The 20,677-nt window shown below is 38.8% G+C and overlaps 2 protein-coding genes across 2 annotated transcripts; both read left to right on the top strand.

Moving 5' to 3' along the window:
* The first annotated feature begins 11,324 nt into the window (after window positions 1-11,324).
* Window positions 11,325-14,550, top strand: LOC124366862 (matrix metalloproteinase-18-like). Its single transcript, XM_046823462.1, has 2 exons — window positions 11,325-11,457; window positions 13,049-14,550. The coding sequence occupies exons 1-2, from the start codon at window positions 11,325-11,327 to the stop codon at window positions 14,548-14,550; spliced, it is 1,635 nt and encodes a 544-aa protein (XP_046679418.1).
* An 83-nt stretch (window positions 14,551-14,633) lies between these two features.
* Window positions 14,634-15,869, top strand: LOC124366860. The gene has a single exon (XM_046823461.1). The coding sequence runs from the start codon at window positions 14,634-14,636 to the stop codon at window positions 15,867-15,869; it is 1,236 nt and encodes a 411-aa protein (XP_046679417.1).
* The last annotated feature ends 4,808 nt before the right edge of the window (window positions 15,870-20,677 follow it).

Below are 20,677 nucleotides of genomic sequence, written 5' to 3'. Positions count from 1 at the left end.
CAAACTTTAACTACTATCTGTATAATACATTAACTAATATATAAATTTCACAAAGTTGTTACTAGTGGAAAATTAGGAGCCTATAAGTTTCATATAATACAATTTAATTATGCAATAAGCCAACAAAAAAGCATAAAATGTTACAGAAAAAGAAAAGAATCTCTACAGAATTTAAAAATGATTACTTAAAAGATTTTCTTGAAACTTAAACATAAACACACAAGAGGAATACAAAAAGTCCTTGAATTTCCACATACAATTTCGTTATGACATACACAAAATCCTGAACAAAAAATCCAAAATTGGCAACTTTATTGAAATATGGCATCGCTGTACATATAACTAATCTATTAATTAATTCTATTGCAACTTAAATACATGGAAAAAACACATGGTAAAATACACACACATCATAACCGAACCAATTTACTATTTACTAGCAAAATAGAAAAATAAAAAGCTATGTTACCTTTCTAGCTATTTACAAGTAATAATTCATCAATATTTTCTATGCTTAAAAGCCAAGACCTCAATCTAGAATTGAAGAAGGTTAAAGAGTTGGCATTAACGAATTGAAATGGGTAATTGGTTAAAAAATTCTTGGAGCTAGGAAGCTATAAGTTTTAGTAAAATAGGTATTAGCTGGTCTAGGCACATACACATCTCTTGCATTACGTAATTTAGTCTTATACACATTCAAGTGCGTATTGTTTCTTACTACGATTAAAAAACAACCTTAGTACTTTATAAACATACATATGTCTCAAGGGTAAAATGTTTAATTGACAAAATAACGGAAAGGTCGGGATCTGTTTTGTTTTTTTTTCAAAATTTAATCTGATGAATTGTTTTTGAGAAATAAATAATGTTTTAGTACTTGTTACATAAGTTCCCCCCCAGCAAGAGATTCCGTACTCTAATCGGCTGTGTACCAATGAAAAATACAACATTCTTCAACAGATCATCATTACATATATTTCTTAGGAAAAAGAAAAGCCGCAGGACATTATTAAGTTTTTTGTTTTAGATTAAAAATATGGGTTTTCCATGTTAGTTCTGAATCCAAAGTTAGACCTAAATACTTGACACTCTCTTGCAGGTTTTACCTCTACACAGTTAGTGCTGCACGTTCTACAGCAGCAAATACAAGTAATGCATTTTGAAATAATTTTAATTGGAAAATCTACTTTCCCCCGTAAATTAAAATTTATGTAATTTGTTTTCGAGGACTTAAAACCAAATTGTTTTTTGTAAACCACCATTGAATAGCTTGCATATCCAAATTAATATTTTTCCTGAATATCACTCCACTTATCATCAATGTAACATAAAGCAGTATCATCTGCAAATGATGTGACTTGTCCATGAAATTCTGCGTTACAAAGGTCATTTATATATATCAAAAAGAGAACTGCCCCTAACACCGATCCTTGTGGAACACCGTATTTAATTTTGCCCATTTCACTAAATACCCCATTTATTCTGACACACTGTTTTCTATTTGATATATAACTCTCAAACCATTTATAAATCACTCCCCTTAAACCACAATTTGTGTTAGTTTAGTAAGCAAAATTTGGTGATCTACCATGTCAAAAGCCTTTTTGTGATATCTAGGAAAAGACCACAGACTTTTTTTCCATCATTAATAACCTTCTGAGACTTTTCCCATAAATTTTAATAGCGCACTTTCAGTATCACATGCCTTGTCGAAACCCAAATTGATTATCACTGAAAAATTTAATTTTTTCAAGAAAAACCGGTCAATTGCTTCTTCATTAATTTTTCAATTATCTTGGAAAATGATGATAATAAAGATATTGGCCTGTAGTTTCCACTTATCAGTTTGGAATCTTTCTTGTGAATTGGAATTACAACTGCTATATTAATTTCTAATTACTTCAAATATTTACTATAACAAATTGACATGTTTCAAAAAAAACCTTAGTCTTTGAATATCAAGTTAGAACTGTTTTATTAAATTGAGCATCTTTTTATGAGTCATGGGTCTCACGATGATGACAAATCATTTTACTTCACCATGCTCCCGTACGGAGTTGTTTGTCTTATCATGATAAAAACAAAATACAGCTTGTATGCACAGTTTATAAAGTACTAGCTAGTAATAGCTAACAAACGAGTTGACCTGGTAACTATTTGTAATATTTCACATTATAATACGAATCATAATAATAAAATATTTAATATTTGTAAAAGACTAACCTAATTTCTAGTGAAAATAACGCATCAAAGACTCCGAATCCAAGAGATTTCAAATTATAACAGTCTCTTTATATTTGAGATTCAAACATTATTTATGTATATTTAATATTGAAACTACAGCAATACGCCATTCTCGATAGTGAGCCAAATAACGAGAGTAGTTTTATATTTGATAATGCACATACCATGGATAAAAATTACTAATTAAGAAAAGGACCCTGTCATGGAAATAACGAATAGATAAATATTTTATATTACTCTGCGCTCCAAGGAAAGAGAAGTATAAGGGGAATAAGAGGAAACAGACCCGCAGCACGAGTACTTCAAGGCCAAGAGCTGTGCCCGAGGTCTAGATGCCCATGTCAATCCCGACTACATGCCTTCGTAGATCTTCGGCCTGCCGTCATTGTGAATTATCTGCACTGTTTTACTTCCCGAATTACTTCAGATATACTAAGTTGATACAAATAATACTCTTCTGAAACAACTAAAAATTTAATATTTTTATATTGAGATAAACATGGCCAAGGAGTGGGTTAGGGCGGGAAGTTGCATTAAAAAGGTTTTGAATAAAGTAAGAAGGAGAGGATAATTTAACTCTTTGAAATTTACACCCTATTCAACATTTATAAGAGTTAGTTTTGCTAAACTTTACTTAAGTAGTATTGTAGATCATTTTAAACTTACAAATACCCAGTTCTGCACCTGAATGTTTATAATTTTGCTGCTTCAATATTCAAGTTTTCAATATTCATAAGTTTTTAAGAATGTGTTACTTGCACTAATAAATGTTTTATGCCTGTCTAATATAAATAGGAAAGGACACAAAGATTACGAATATTTTGGTGTGTAATCTTTCAAAAAAGTTATTCTTTTTCTCAATTAATAAATCTTTAGACAATGTGTTTGTGATATTAGAAAGTTAACGATAGTAAAAAAAACGCTATGTTGAATTAAAATAAACAAAAAGTAGCAGTAAAACAAAAAAATATAAATACAAAAATTAGCCTACTGCCACAGACAACGGATGTCAGCTCTATAGTGGTAGTATACATATAGAGATGTTTCTGTGTGTTGCAGACGACTTCTGATGACTCACCTGAACACAAAACAAACAGAATGATAGAACTGACACCACACAACATGGAAGAACGCAGTTGTAACAGTCAAGTGAAGGAAGTCCTGTTGTGTGTCTAAATCATTTCATTCTTACAAACTTTCTCTATTTGATCATCCTCTCCAGCATTCACCTGCTCCCCATAAACTATACTTCATTTGATGATTCAAACAAAAAAATTAGCATCGTGGTTTAGATTCATTGTAGTTACATTAGTTGATAACACGCAGAGTTAAAATCTTTTGCAGTTGGGCCACTTAAGCTACCAATATTAAAAACGAATTAATTAGACCCTAAATATTTTAAAACACTAAATAAACTTCAGTCCATAAAGTTATAACATTAACATTATTATTCGATAATGGAGCAGTTCAAACAAAGAACCCCTGTACTGTTCATATTCAGTAGTTTTATTTTGCACTGCAACCAGTTAGTTGTTTTTTTTAACAACAGTTTGTTTATAAACAGCTTGATTAGACAGGACTTTATTAATTTAAAAAGTTAATGAAAGTTAAAGCTAAAGCATGTTTATTACTTAATTATACGATGGAATATAATTTGAAAAATATTGTAACAATTATGATATAACACAAGGAATCTTGATTTCTACATCTATATTCTATAATATTTGATAAATCTATACTATGGAGTAGTGTATGGACGGGTAGACCTGTAGCCATACAGCAGAGATAACACTGCTCTATAGCCAATATTTCATTACGCGATACCGGATTGCAGTAGAGTGCAGCTGGGTTTATTTTAGCGTAAAACAGTTTTATGATTCCATCGGTATGTTGAATTGATACCAATGTTGTTTTATTCGTGGATTTTCGTTGTAACCATGTTGTTCTACTTTTATATTCTGAGAAATTCTTTTTTAATATTTCACTTTATCTAGACACTGCACAGCTACCAAAACTATCTTCAAACTCCAAAAATAGAGCTACATAATCTAGAAACTCATTCTCCACCACTGAATCTAAATAATAAATAAGAAAATCAAGCACTTTAAACCAAACTTATAGCTACATAATAGAGGCTATAACATTACCAGAACATCTATTATATAAACCCTCGTAAAAACTGATTAAATTATTGTCTTGAAGGAGCAGAGTCAAAGTATTATGTAGACACCCACATAACGCTTATTGGGATAATTAAATGTAAAGTAAAGTATATTACAGTAGTCTTATTTTACCAGGCGAAATTAGGGCTAAGAAGCCCTCTCTAACACTTAACCTGGGGACCAAAGGTTTAAAGGTGACTTCAGAACCACCACCAATGGCCAGGCAGGCGGGCTGCTTGCAAGGACAGGGTCGCTCAGCGTTCACCCATCCAAGCAGCAACCGCGCTCGATTGTTTGATCCGATTATCGTATCTTGCGATAACCGTTGTACCCGCTATATTTCGCCATTAGCAAATGTAAGCTATGGGAAATCGTCTTGCTCACTTAAATATTACCAGCAAAATCACTAAATCACCAAAATCTGTTATGCTTAAATAAAAGAGTTTTTAATTAAAAAAACCCAAAATCTTTCTATTTAAAACTACCTTTGATCGTCAGTGGATATTTTTTTTACGTGAGACAGGAAAATGAGTTCAGCAATTTGCTTTAGGAAACGGTAATTACTTTCAAGTTTTATAAATTGCTGTATAATTCATAGAAGTGTAGTTATATACTTTTCATAATTTCATAAAAAATTAAAACATTTTTATATCCATTACAACTAAGCAAGTAAGACAACTTTCAGTAATATAAGAAAAGACAACAAAGGTGATATGAAATCTAACAGGTGTCATCCATTCAATTAGCAGTAAATTGTAGTCGATTAGAGGGGATGGAGAAGGTGTATGGATGATCGTGTTAAGGGGGGGGGGGTTAAGAGCTCTTCCGCTCTAACAAGATTGGCAAGATTGGCAGTGAGGTCTCTGTGTTGTGCTGCGGAGTGTTATAATGCTCCTGCGAGTGAGAGTTCAACTCACTACTGCTCACTACTCATTACTGCCGCTGTGGCTACTGGTGTTTCTTTGTACAAACGATAGTGTAGAGGGAACTTGTAATAAAAATACATACATCACATATTTTGACTTCTAGAAAAAACTTTGTTGGACGAACTATTACTCAGGCTGTTCTCTGTGTTTAAGTTTTTAATTAATGACCTTAGTAATAAATAGGATTATAAGTATATTTGGGACGAAGGCACAGCTTCTAGAAATAAGCGACACAATAATTAAACTTATGTTTAGTAAAATAAATTTATTTTGTAAGACATTCTTTTTCCTGCGATAGACAGAACTATGGTATAGAAATGGATTTATTGTTGATCGCGTATTGTGTAAAAAGAGGATTTTCCGTAAATGAATTAATAAACAGATTTTATGAACTTCAATGTAATTAATTTAATGTGGGCTATGACGAAGGTATTTCCAAGATCCGAAATAAAACTCGTCAGATCAACGATTCCTATACATTTGAAGAATTGTTCATAAGTCAATTAATCTTGGAAACAAAATTAAAATATGTTTATTGTAACATAAATGCAATATACTGGATTTGTAACTAACAAAGCTTTACCGTGATTACCAATAAGATTACCAATGAGAATAAAAACAAATACAATGACCAGGTTCTAAAGAGGTACAGTTACTCTAAATTAAAGAGATAAGAAACACGTCCAGGAATTAACTGTATAAGTGTACACTCACTACTCTAACTGACGTAACATATCTGATAAGAAACTTAATTACTTCTTTCTGAAGTGTATCGCTGCAAGCTGTGCTGGTCGATAAATAGTTTAACTATGGATTTTGTGTTATTCACTATGAACACAAGTTTTCTTGATGTCCAAAGCGCTGTGGAATGGTGTAAGAAAAGCGTAATCACTCTCAGTAATATTATAATAAATAAAAAAACCTCACTTTTAATACTGCAGTAGAAACATCCATTACGGATTTTCAGTCTTCGATGTTTAAATGTCGATCCAGTAATTTTAAACTTTAAACAATGGTTTCTTATATCAATACATTTTAGGAAGTATTAGAAAACGTATGTCGAATTGAAGCATGCTCTCATCATCAAAATGATTATTTATTTAATTTTCAGTTAAACTTTTAATTAGATTCCCCGAATGATATTATTACCCCGTGTTATTTCAAGTACCAGTGAATTCCTAATGTTCTACTCTAGTGATCAGTGTTACCCTAATGTGGCCCTTATAAAGGGGTTTACTCAAAGCGTGTATATAAATATAAAAATAATTAAATAAGTGTTTTACTAGAATACGATATTCAATTATGTTTCATCTTGTAATATAATTGGTTAAATGTTATCCAATCACTTACATTTATTAACCTGTTACAGCACAAGATAGCAATACCCTTTACCGCGGAGCGCGATATACCGCGATTATCTTAACCTACGTAGTTCTCGTTTTCCCTGTTACTAGGCAAACGGTTTTTTTATAAATCGTCACCAACGTAAATGGGAGTCTAATATGAAGAAATATATGATGTCATTTTAGTCAGGAACCGCCCTCCCAGCTGTCAAACGATTACATATAAATATATACCACTTATAGTAAGTTTATCAACATCAGAAGAAAAGATCCACATTTTCAAACGACTTATTTGGGGTGGGGGGGGGGGGGGGTGGCAATATAAACTGCTTGGAGGATATAATCTATGGATTATATAAAAAATTATGATATAAAATATATATTTATCAATATACCACGGACATTTTCTCGTTGTGGAAATTGTAGTTGCCGGCCGCTTCCTGCGCTTGTATGAACATCAGCTTTGTGTCGATTAGATCTTTTAAATTACCAATGTACTTGTACTCGATCGGTACGTTGGTGTAACGTTTCAGTCCCGAACCGCTGGCTCCAAATGTCGTGGCGCGCATCTGCTCGAGTCTGTGTTCGTCCCAGATCGGTTTTATTAAATACTTCCACTTTGCACCGACGCTCGACTTGGGTCGTTGTGTTTGTTGTGACATCGTTCCTCTGGTACAGCGCGTCCGACACGATCAATATATCTTTGTAGTTGTCTCGATCCTCGCTGGTGTATTCGTCATCACTTACATTTCCTGGGTCGGTCAGTAGTTTTCCATAAACCAACTGTGCCTCTGTATCGTTTATTTTCTTTTGTCATCAGTATATCGTCCATTTTTTACTGTAATAGTCGAATGACCAATTTTCAATTGACGATCACTCATATCGTACCATATACCCAAACACTTGGTCCTTAGCTTGTGTCATGTACTCGCGAGCCAGCGGTCCGAGATCTTGGCCTCTCTCTTCCACGTACTCTTGTATCGACTGGTCTATCAGGTTTTCATCATCTTCCGGTTCGGGTGGTAGTGGTGGTGTGTCAGATGCAGTAGTGACATCACGATTCGGTGTACTCATGGCCGATGGTACGAAATCTTTACGCAATCGTTTTTGTAACGTGACAGTTTTGAGTTGTTTCAATCGTTTCTCTTTCTGTTCTGCGCTCTGTCTATCTTTGATTGCACGCGTAATTGGTTCGTACTGTTTTTCTTTAGCTCGTGTATCCAACTGTTCTTTCTTTTGCACACCGGCAAACTCTGCACGTAACCGCTTATCCATATCTTTAAACTTTTTGGCCTCGTTCACGGACGGTAAACACACCTCGTGCGCTGGAGGAATTTTTGGTACATCCTTAAGTTCTACATTTCCTACAATAGAGTTTTTTCTATCTTCCCTATCGCGTTGTTCCAAAACTTCTTGTTCGCCTTTCAAGAACGCCTCGCGTAATTTATCGTCTTGTCGGGCAAAGCGTTTGGCCTCTTCCGCAGTTGGAAATTTGACGATAGGTTCTGGTGGTATATTTGGCTCAGATTTTATTTTCTTGATCAACACGTTTTCGATATTATATTGACGTCTTTTGGTTCGGCGTCGTATTGGCGACATCATGAATACTGTACTACTAATTATTAAATATTGCACATGCACGTGATGTATAGCATATTACACGTAGTTCAGTAAACGGTGGTATGTCGTTTTTACGTATATCATCGTCAGTGGTAGAACGGTGGTATATCGTTTTAAAAAAATATTTACGTATATCATCGTCAGTGGTAGAACGGTGATACATCGTTTAAAAAATATTTGCGTGTATCATCGTTATTGGGGAAACGGTGATGTAGCGTGTATCACGTCGTTAAGCATAAACTTGTATTTACCGTTATGCGCTTTCCTCGTCATGTCTATTGAAATAAATCCGTGCGGTTGAGACCAACACTTTCTGCATAAAGTTTCAAATTCACGATACGTCATATCCGATCCAACAAAGTCGTCGTATATTCGTTTGGTGTAATGTTTTGTTTTGTTTTAAACACGCACAGCATGTTCACATTATTACGAATCACTTGCATGTCAACTTTCCCATAACTCTGACTCAAGTACATGCACGATATCTGTTTTGTGTCGGCTGCGAATAAAGTAATCTTTAATTTTGTCTTGCTGCTCCATCAGAAAATCGTCAAACACGACCAACGCGTTGCGGTCACATTCTTCCACCGATATGAGATCCTCACAACTGCTAAAGAAGTAAGCGATTTTCGTACAAAGTTTTTTCTCAATACTCGTAAACGTCTGCACCATGTCTGTGTAAGCCGTCTGGTGTATAGACCGACTGAACACGTACAGCTTTTTAAACTTGACTCCTTTCTCGTTGTACACCAGATTCAACCACAGATTGGTTTTTCCACATCCCGATGTGCCGACTATCAGACAGCGAAGTGGCTGCGGTATAAGAGCTGCGCTATTTGCTAGCGATTCTTTGCAGTATACTTTTATGTCCATTTTACAGACTAATATACATGCAAACCAGTGCACCATCAATATACAGTAATGCGTCTACGTGTCTAGCCGTCAAAATAACGTTACGTGTATTTCTAACGTAGTATTTAGACCTAGTCGTCGGTCTCACCAAACAATCGGTTCAAAGCTCTTATGACATCTGTGGACATCCTTTCAACAGCCGGGTCATTCACCGGGTGGTAGGTTATAGTCCTATTGCTACATGAAACCGTGTTGTCTTGCACTGGATTAGCATATCGTCTAACTTCCTGTGGCTCAGAATAATTTGGCGAGGACGATGAAGATATTGTGTTGACTTGTATTGGCGTGCGATTGGCCATGGTTGACTACTATACTGTAACATACGTCAAAGAATAGTATAGTCTATGTGTATTACAAGACAGTTTTTCTGTAATTCCTTCTCGTAAAATGACCCTTCTATTTCTTCACCTTGAGCGTCAGTGATTCTGTACGTAACCGGTCTAGTGTCAATGACTTTAGAAACTGTGAAAATCTCTCGCGTCCAATTGCTTTTGTACTTGTTGGCAAACGCTTCTTTTTTCACAGTGATGCGCACACGGTCACCCACTTTCAGTTTAGGTTTTCTAATGGGTATCTTTGATTTCAATTTATTGAACTTTAGTAATATTTGATTTTCGTTTGTTTCATCAACGTCTGACGGTGTCATGCCGATTGATCTGTGCATGTCCGCCTCATTGTACTGTGCGACTAACAGTTGCAGGATGTCGAGCCACTTGAACGAGTTTCTCGCCTCAAACTTTATTTTCATTTTGTTGTTGAGCGTCCGGTTGAACCGTTCCACGATGGCGCTCTTTTCCTCGTTCTCCGTGTGGTACATTTTTATACTGTACCGTTTCAGCAGTTGCTTAAAGTCTTTGTTTTCAAATTCGCGGCCCTTGTCCGTGTGCAACAAGTTGGGTGGCCTGTGATCTGCATCCGCGGCTCTTTTCAGTATCGATTCGAAAGCCCTGGCCACGTCCCACACCACTCGTTGCCTTTAACGGCTCCGACCAAGCGTACTTACTGAACGTGTCAATAACGTTCAACATGTATTTGAAGCCTCGGTTGACTTTAGAGTAAGCCGTCATTATTACTAAGTCGTCAGCCCACAAGTCGTCGATGCCCAAAGTTACTATACGCCGTCTAGGAAACTTTTTGATCACAGGTTTGTGCAGTTCTCTCGCTTCTACTATTGGTTCAGGTTCCGAGAGTTTTATGAACGTACTCTTTTTCGAGCCACACGTTCCACACACCGACTTTGACCGCCATCTGTTATTGGAAGTTTTTACTGTTTGTTGTTTGAGCGATGCAGTCTTTTTCTTACACTTTTGACAGTAACTGTCCATGATGCTCCCTACATTAGTGATAATCCAGCGCGTCATTACATTTACTTTAGTGCGGGAAACAATCAAATCCTGTATACGGTATCAGAGATAATTGACATACGTGACTTCTTACAGTAAGAGTGTTGCAGAATGAGTGAATTACACAAACACAAAATAAAATTGACCGAGGGTCAGAAGCGCAAGATGCGCATCGCCTACAAGAAACGCAGATCGGCAGTGATTGGTATTGCGAAAGATCAATTGTCGAGCAGTGGTGGTGATACAATCATGTTGACGAATCAACAGCATAAGACGGTGCAGAAAGCGATAAAGAACAATAGCGGTGTGCGATTATCGTTGGAGTACGGACAGTTGGAGAAAAACGTTGACGGTGGGCTACTGAAAGAAGTGTTGGGATTCGTAGAGGACAACTTGCTGTACGGAAAGAAATCCGTATCACCGCTAGTGAGACGGAAAATTGCACCGTTGCTGAAAGAGCAACTTGTCCCGTGGCTGAAGAACCTGATTGACAAGGAACTCGATTCCATCATCGAAAAAGATCCCAGTGGCAACGGTCTCCGTAAACGTATAGATGGAAAACTTTTATCGTTGTTTAAAAAACATAGTAAAGCATATTAAACCGATGTCAGCGAGTGATTTGAACGTGTGGGCTTGTAGACTGAACATTCCCAACTTTCGCGGTGTATTTATGCGAGAAGCGTTACCGGTCAAACCGCATCACATCGAATGCGGCATAATCAATCTGGGCGATCTGGATTCGGACGGTACACACACTGGACGTGTTACATGAAGATGGGTCACAGCAAAGTCTACTTCGACTCGTACGGTGACAGTCAGCCACCGCGGGAACTAGTCCGCTACTTGGGTCCAGAGAATCTGATGTACAACACCAAACGAATTCAAGACTACGACGACCAGCCCATATGTGGACGCTTGTGCCTGGAAGTGTTAAGGCTATACATGTCTGGTTGCAAAAGTTTTACTGATATAGAAAGCGCGTTGGAGAAAGATAAATACAATTGGAAATCTTGGTTTGCATAATGTTTGCAGTGAACAGATTCAACGAAGTAATGATAAGTGATGAAACCAATGTATTAAAATATGTGGATGCTCGAATAAATGAAAAGTTGACGTCTGCCAATGACGATAGTATGATGATCAAACAATATGTTGAAGCGCAAATAAATGAAAAGTTAAATGATTTTGCTTCACAATATGGCGATCAAACAACTATCAAACAATACGTGGAAGCGCGAATAAACGAAAGATTGGAGTCTTTCAGGAGAGGTGGCGAGGTAAATTTAGAAACTTTACGACATACTGTGGAAACGGTTCAGAACGATTTAAAGTCTCACACCCAGAAAGCAGATGAGCTCACCAGCAAGGTAAAGTTTATCAACAACAAAGTAAACGTGAAAAACAGACGGATCGTAAACGCTGCAAAATCTGTAGACGAACACGACGTAGTGATCAGAAAAGAAATTGACGACCTCTCGAGGAGATTAAACGAGCAAACTTCGTTTACACTGCAAGAAAACATTAGGAGGCTTAATACAAGGTTCGAACAACTCGAAAACTGGAAGCGTCAATGTGCAAATACGGTATCAGAACTGTATGAAAAAGTGTTTCCTTCAATAGAGTAGTGTGTAGCGTATAAGTGCGATGCACGCTTACATATAGACACAGTAACTATACCCACAGTACTATAGTAAGTATACTAGTATAAACTTGGACTTGGACTTGGATATAGAGTAATAATGCCTGTGTTAAAACTCTTCGGTAAAGGTTCCGTGCTGAACTTGCATTTCGAGCATCCAATCCACTTGGACGACACCGTGAAATATAAAGTTGCTCTGATTGGTTTCTATTCGGAAAACAATATCTACAACCTGAGAGAAACGGCGCACGTTGTCTTTGCACAGGAAAAATACAATGTGCCACTAGACCCCGGTTATTGGACGATGGAATCGTTGCAACAAAAATTTGGAAACTATCTCAAGATTACAAGAAATGGCGATCGCGTCGTTCTCAGATCACCGTACAATTTTCGCATGGATTCGAATCTTTGTGCACTCCTCGGTTTTGATCAGCGTAGCACTACATATAATGCTGGTGAAACAGTAACAGCAACTAACCCGCCGAATCTAAGACCGGTGGAAATAGTCGAAGTACACTGCGACATTGTGGAAAACAGTTATGTGAGTCACGACGTGCACCAACACAAACACCAAGAGACGGCAATATTGTATCAGTTCTATCCCGATGTGCCGCACGGTTATAAAATATCAGAGAGACCGCAGTACCCACACTATGTATCGGTTAGACAAGGGCTACATAAGCTGCAACAGATCAAACTAGCCATCACGGACCAAAACAATACCGCTCTGTTAAACGACGATGTTATCAGTTACGTTTATTTGGACCTGGTTCCGGATCGTGCTTAATCTATTCAAAACTTTGGTAATGTAGTACATTAGTAGACAAGATGTATTACTGCACGTATTTGGTTATTGCAGCCACCTTAGTATATGCGAATGAAGACTTTGACTCTGTGCGTTATTTGAAACGTTACGGATATTTAGAGAATGACAACACTACTTCGTTGGTAGACGGGGAAATCTTAAATGTGGCGATAGAGACATTTCAAGCTAAATATAATCTCACAGTTGACGGGTCCATGAACCCTGAAACAGAAGCATTCATGAAGAGACCGCGATGCGGGAACAAAGACAATCCTTTGCCGTATAGAATACTGAGCAACACCACAAAATGGTTCAATAATATAGTGACATGGAACTGGTTGGGCAAACCACAATACATGCCGTTGGTTAACGCTGCTTTTGGCGTTTGGACGAGACACACTAATCTCACGTTTTATCGCTCGTTCTACGATCCCAACATTCCTATATCGTTGGATTCTCTCCACGTCATGTACGCTACTAGATCGCCATGTCCGTATAAGTTCGACGGTCGTGGATCGGTGTTGGCACATGCCTTTTTCCCAGACATCTTGAAAAACCAGACTGATATTCATTTCGACGTCGATGAAGACTGGGACATGACTATGAATCTCCCGGCACTTGGAAAAACATCGTTCTTCTCTGTTTTGGTTCACGAGATCGGTCACGCGTTGGGTTTGAGCCATTCATCACAACGAGGCGCCGTGATGAATCCTTACTACGAAATTCCACCGACCACCAAAAACATGTTCGAACTCGATCTCGCTAAGGACGATATTTACGGTATCCAATATCTCTACGGTTATCCCGTTCCTTCCACGACGACGACGACAACTACTACGACTACCACTACATCGCGACCACCAACCGATAGAGGAGTTTCGACTAACGACCTGTGTGATTACAAAACCAAATTACGTACAGTTTTGATACTAAACAACAAGATCTTCATGTTTCACAACAAGAAGGTATGGATAGTAGATATGGACGAAACAGACGGTGAGCCGTCACAGTTCAACCGACCCAAAATAACAACGCGGTGGTTACCGTTTCTGCCGCACGATTTTGTAAACATAACTGCCATTTATGAACGGCCTAATGGTGAAATAGCTTTGTTTACCAGAAAACAAGTGTACTTCATTCAATATCCAAGTTTGAGTTTACTAGGTAATACAGATACTCAAGGTTTTCTCGGTTTTCCTGACATTGAAGTGAAATCTGCTGTAAACACCCATAAAGGCTTAACGTACATTCTGACCAACAACGAGCTGGTGTTTGAGGTGGATGAGTGTAAACTGAAAGCGAAATTGCTCGGAGCTTTTACTACCGTGTTTCCAGACCTGCCGAAACAAATCACGAGCACATTTCGATACACTAACGGGAGGCTGTACTTTATGACCGAATCGCTTGTATACGAGTACAATGAATTCTCAAAACGTGTAACTCGAACTGTACCAAGTCTGTTTGACGTGTTGCAAATCAGTTGCATGGAAGATAGTATCCTGAAACAATTGCACGTTATGGTATCAAAGTTGTTACACCTCAGATCTGACGCTTAAACACTAGTAAAACTTTATTTGTATATCCTATTGAACACAAGTAATGTTGTAAAGCAATGTTAGATAGTGTTAGATACACGAGAATGAACAAGTTGTACGATGAACAAGTTACTGGAATCGAGCGGAGCGAGTACCGGACCGTGATGCCGGTCTCCGACCTAAAGTTCAATACGCCAAACAACTATACGGTTTTCAAATTGGATCACGGAGATGCGTTTTACGATTCTCGCATAATGTACCACGTGCACGGTGAGTTGGTAAAAAAGGACGGTACCGAATACCCCGCAGCGTCGACAATTCAACTGATTGACAATTTTCCAGCGTATCTGTTTTCGCGAATCGAACTGAAAAAACACAACACTCTGCTCGACAGTGTGGACCATCCCGGCATTACAAGTCAAGTGAAAGGATTGGTGAGCTACAGTAAATCGCAAATGTACATGTTGCCGACTAGCGGTTTCATTTCCAAGTTTAGTGGTGGCGGCAAGTTCGAAACGTTGGGTACACTCGGCCACTTGGGTCTGGGATTCTTTGACCATTTACGCAACCCGATGTACAAGGGCGGGTTCGAAATCACGTTCACTCGAGCCGAAGACAATGACGCTATATACCACTGGTCGGGTAACGCACAAGGAGCAACTGAACCAAAAGACGGTAAAGTTGTAATCAAGTCGTTTGTGTTGCGTGTTCCGTTGGTCGAGTACGAGACAAACGCCAAGAGCCAGCTGATTGCCGGTCTCAAACAAATGAGTGATAAGGATTCGCTGAAATACACTTACTTGCAGTGGCAGTGTATCGATAAGAAAGGCGTGTTCGGTTCAACGTTCAACTTTGACGTCACCGGCCTCTATCGTAACGTGTACAATCCCAAATTCATTATCGTTGCACTGCAAACAGACCGCGCCAACAAGCAAAAGAAAAATCCAAGTCGATTCGATCATTGCAACTTGAAGAATGTGTCGGTAAAAATCAACGGACACCGCTATCCGGCAGAAATGCAAAACTGCGATATGACGGCTCAAAACTACAGGCTGTTGTACGACCAGTACTTGACATTTAGGAAACTCATGTACGGCGATACGGACGTGTATGTCAACATGGACGATTTTAAATCGAGGTACCCCATCATCGTGATTGACACGCATTTGCATCCCACCAGCCGCGGCAGGTCCAGAAACGATATACAAGTCGAATTGGATTTCACTACAGCAGTTGCGTCCGCACAAGGCGACGTGGGCACTACGGCGTACATAATATTGGTGTCTCAGACAGAGTTCATGTACGACATTACGCGAAACGTTATTCGCATGGTTCAGTGATCCTCGATTATCAGTGTCCTCGTTTATGTAGGACAGCGTCGTGTTCCAATAGATGTAACGCACCAATACGTGTTTTAGTAAAGCAGGTCTAATACTATAATATTTGTACACACAGTGTTATCTGCGCCCAATAGGTTATCTGTGGTCAGAACAGTCCGAACAACTATCCCACATGCAATAGCCTTCTCACGGCTGTAGCGTTCATTACTGAAGTACCGCGACGCGTTTACTTTATCGCCGTGTGTTATTTTTAAATTCAGAAAAAAAATACTTTTACGTGATTGGGAATTTCCACGTGATTTGTAAGTACATATTATCCAATTGTGAAGTTAAGGTAACGTTAATTTTGCCTATTTATAACTTGTGTTTGATTCGTTTGAAGAAAGTTTGGTTGAATTTGTAAAATTTTCAATATTCGATACAATTTCATTATATAATTTTCAGTGTTCAAGCTACGTACTAACCACGTAAGAACACAGCCCATGCATTACAATTAAATTGTGTGCAAAATTACAAATGTTGTATGTCATACACTGTTATATTTAAATTTGCAATATTCATAGGTATAGCACTGCCGATATTGTTAATAAATAATTTAATTTAATAATAATCCCTAAATATTAGGGAATTGTAATTAGGAAAACAATTATAGTTTTAGTTAGGCTATCCTTGAAGAAATTTTCAAACATCCAGATCCGATTCAAAGGTAGCGTACATATACTAGTTTTTATTCACATGGCCCATTGAGTTTGACTCTGTATCAGTATATTGCCTGTGAACTGTATGTAAATGGTACTAGACCCTACTATTGTGATGTTTGTTTAGTGAGAACATGCCTATTCCCTGATTACAGGGAAATAAAAAACAAGCTTGCTACTGCTACAAGTGCTTGTTACTGTACAAGTTACAAAGATTAAGTAAGTAAAATAATTAGTTACAAATTTAATTAAAGCGTTGCATAAAGTCCTTTTTTTAGTAACTATTCTAGTATTTATTTCTAGTATCTATCCTGACAAAGTATAGGTAGACAACATAGGTTAACTTAATATGCGTATTTTTCTAAATTGATATAAAACACTTATTTTTTCTGTTATGAATGATCTGAAGTACCAGCCCGGAACCCTATACAATTCAAACCTTCTAATGAAAGAGGAAGAATGATTAGATTATCAATGTAAGATGGTCTACTTAACAACATATTCTGTAGCTAGAGATACATCATAGTACTGTATTAACATTTAATATACCAAACACTTATTATTCGCAACACTCGGAACGGTTTATCTTGGGTCACGACCTTACAGATTACAGCTCGTTTGCTTCCACTTAATTTTTAATTGATCATTAATTTTATATCAGATTTTTGTCATTATAAACACAGAGTACATTAATCTGAAAAGAAAATCCACAACAACATAAAAAATATATACATTTTATTTAAATACAATGTGTGAAAATATTTACATACAGCTAAACAGTTTTTTTTTTTTATATTTACATTTGTTTTTACCGTAGGTAGTCTCACTGTGTCGACAGAGCAGACCGGATTTCCAGCTCAGCCATAACTTCTACGGGGATGCTGTAGTGTCCCCAGGGCAGAGTCCCGATGCCGTCGTCTTGGATGTAGCGTTTGTCATCATGAGGCGACAGAACAATTTTGTTCAGTTCAACGCTGTACAAGTCGTGTTTAAGTCAATGTAGGGCTTGAGCCAGGCTGATTGACTGAAGCTTATAACTCTGTGGACTTTCTTAAGTTTCATGCCGAGCGATAGATACTGTTTTAGATTCCGGTAGTGGACAACATATTTTTCCTTCTCTAGCAGTGTGGTGAGTAACTTTTCTTCTTTCGATCCCGGCGGTACTCGACGTTCCGGTGCAAGAGGCAAGTCAGAGTGCAAGTCGTGCAAATTATTGGGATACACCAAGTCGACTTCCAGAATGTAGCCAGTTGGTGCGTCATCCGGAACTTTTGTAACGTCAATGTCGGTTTTGCACCACTTGAAGTTCTTATACGGCATGTACTGACTCATGGCCCAGCCGTACAGATTGTTGGCGTCCAAGTACGTCAGGTAGGAAGTCGGCTGGTCCACATTGAATTCTGCTTCCATATAAGGGTTGTTTGCTGCGGCGTACCGGTTAGAGCACTGTGACACTCCGCCACGAATGCCCTTGCCGATCATCAGGATCATGTTGTAGTCACTGAGAAGGTCGAGTTTTATGCCGGTGGTCTTGAGCATCGCACTCCACGCGAGTCCGGGAGCCGTGTAGTACCAAGCAGGGTCGAGCTGGTACGTCTGCATGCAAACGTCGCGAAAGTTCTCCATAATGTCCGCCAGCAAGAGTACGTCCGTCTTGTTGTACAACAGTGTGTAGTCTTTCATGTTCTGTATGTTGAACGTATTCCAAACGTTGACCGCATGTCGGTAGTCTTCGGGCTTTACGTGAGCGTCGTTTAGCTTGTTGTAGAAATCTTCTTGGTTTGGAAGCGAACAACGTTCAAACTTTTCAATGCTGTCCATGTAATCGTAGGGATAAACACCTTTTTCACCAACAGCTCTAGTTGTTCACCTTGGTAGATATTGGAAGTGTGTCTGAACTGATTGGGAGACAGGTTTTTGGCCAACTTGTCTAGACTGCTTGCCATGAATCTCAACGAGTCCAGAAAACGTAGCTTCACTCCACGCTCAACCTCGATGGTGTACGAGATGTAGCATTCCTTGTTATTGGGAATAACTTTGATGGTCTCGTTGTTGAGCCCAAACATTTTGATAAACAGGTGGGTGTCGTATCCGCTCAGGTTGTGAACAAACACTGGCAGGAAATGTGGTTTCTTAAAGTTGAGGTTGCAAGAGTTGTGTGCCATACCTCTGAATTTCCCCGTCAGATGGTCGTGATCGCGAACTTCATAATCGTTGGGATCGTTGAACATTTTTCCGCAGATGTGACACTGTCGAGCGTTGGCTATGGTGTTCAAGTCGTCTCGACCCAGCTCCATCGGTATGGCAGCAGCTCTAGAGTACAGTTGAAACATTTCCTTGGACTCTTGCAGAATGCTTTCCACGAACACTTGTGCAGCGTCAGTCCGAAATACGTTGTGGGCGGTTTGTAATCACCGTTAGAGTACACGATGTAGTACGAGAAACTTACAGCTTCGTGTTTCTGATACTTTTCGGTGTATGAACTTCGTGCATCGGGATCCCGCCTGCTGCTGGCTACGGGAGTCAGCATACACTCAAAGTCAGCGTAAGCCACGAACGGAACTCTCATCGCGTGTTTGAAGTCCTTAAACTGAATTGTGGAGCCTTCTTTCGGTGTCAGAATCTTTACGGCCTCGTGTTCGCTGCAGTCCTCTTTGTGTTTGATCAGTAGTTCCTCGGTACCGTAATGCATGAGGCAGCGCTTGCAGAGCCAGGTTTTGCTCTTGTATCTTGTAATTTGAGACCTTACAAGTCGGCTCAAACTCTTGATGAGACAGTAGTGCGAGTTATTTTGATCTTTAATATACATCAAGTCAACGTGTGTGTCTTTTTCTTCTCGTGTCACGTACAGCGGATAGACGACAAGTTTCTTATCATACGCGTACACGTTGACGGATATTCCAGATCGCTTTTCAAACAACTTGACGTTATCGAGACTCACAGGAAAAGTGATGCCGTCCAAATGTACGTCTAGTTCGTGCTCAAATTCCTGATAGTGGTGGACACGCTGGGGCTGCGCTTGCCACTCCTTGGGATGCAACGCGGCTAAGATTGACCACACAAAACATTTCTGATCGTTGTTTATTATGTTTACGATTGCTTTCTTGTCAACAATCTTCTTAGGCAGTTCCATGTAACTGGAGCCTCTGAGTGGAACGTAACGATTAATTCGTAACTCGAGGTGGAGGATTTTGTGCAAGGTCCAACCAGATCCCTTAGCGTAAAACTCATCCATTTCGGTCAAGAGTTTTTTCATTGCTGTTGTAACGTACGCCCTAATGTCTGTAGTTAGAAGAATCTCCTTGTTTTTAGTTTTGAAATTCTTCTTTTCAATCACGCCACTCGTCGGTTTTCTGTATTCGGCTTCAAACACGAGGTTAGCTTTGATGTTGTGTTCATCAACGAGTTGTGCTATTTCGCGAGTGATTGACTTTCTACATGTTTTTAGAAATATTTTGGGGTCCTTGATACCACGCTTGTTTTCAATCATGTACGTTAACATACGACCCGTGAACGCTTGCTGTACCTTTTTAATATTACCCCCTTGTTTGCTAGGTTTCATGACTTTAGGCGGAGGTGCTGGAGTCTCGTTATCGATTCCGTGACCGATGGCAGACGTGCTAGTACTCGGTTCGAGGCGTGGCACCTTTGGCGGTGATGCTGAAACGGTAACTACACCATGCTTACGCTTTAAGACGCCTGGTGAACACTTTGCAATGTGACGGCTCAAGTGGGACATGGTTATCGGTTGCTGACAATGCGGACACGCCTTTTTAGGCTCAACAGTGGATTTAACCGATCCACACACTTTGAGATGGCGAGCCATGTTACGTGCCGTTATTAACCTATTGCAGTGCACACAATGTTCTTTTGTATTCGACACGTGAGGATCGACTCCTCCGACCGAGTTGCACTTGTCAGTGTTACGGTGACGTGCTATGTTCGACTTAGTCACCATTGCACCACATCTGTCGCACGCCACAAACACGTCACAAGCAGCAGTAGCCATTGTCACGACTTACTCGGACTACCTAGTATTCGACACTGCCTCAAACTCTGTACAGTATGAGTGATGTCAGTACGGGTCGCACATACAACCGTGATTGAAAA

Source organism: Homalodisca vitripennis, chromosome 7 (assembly GCF_021130785.1).
Source record: "Homalodisca vitripennis isolate AUS2020 chromosome 7, UT_GWSS_2.1, whole genome shotgun sequence".
Classification (NCBI taxonomy): Eukaryota; Metazoa; Arthropoda; class Insecta; order Hemiptera; family Cicadellidae; genus Homalodisca; species Homalodisca vitripennis.
Note: the sequence above shows the minus strand (reverse complement) of the source record. Positions and strands in the feature narration are given on the sequence as shown.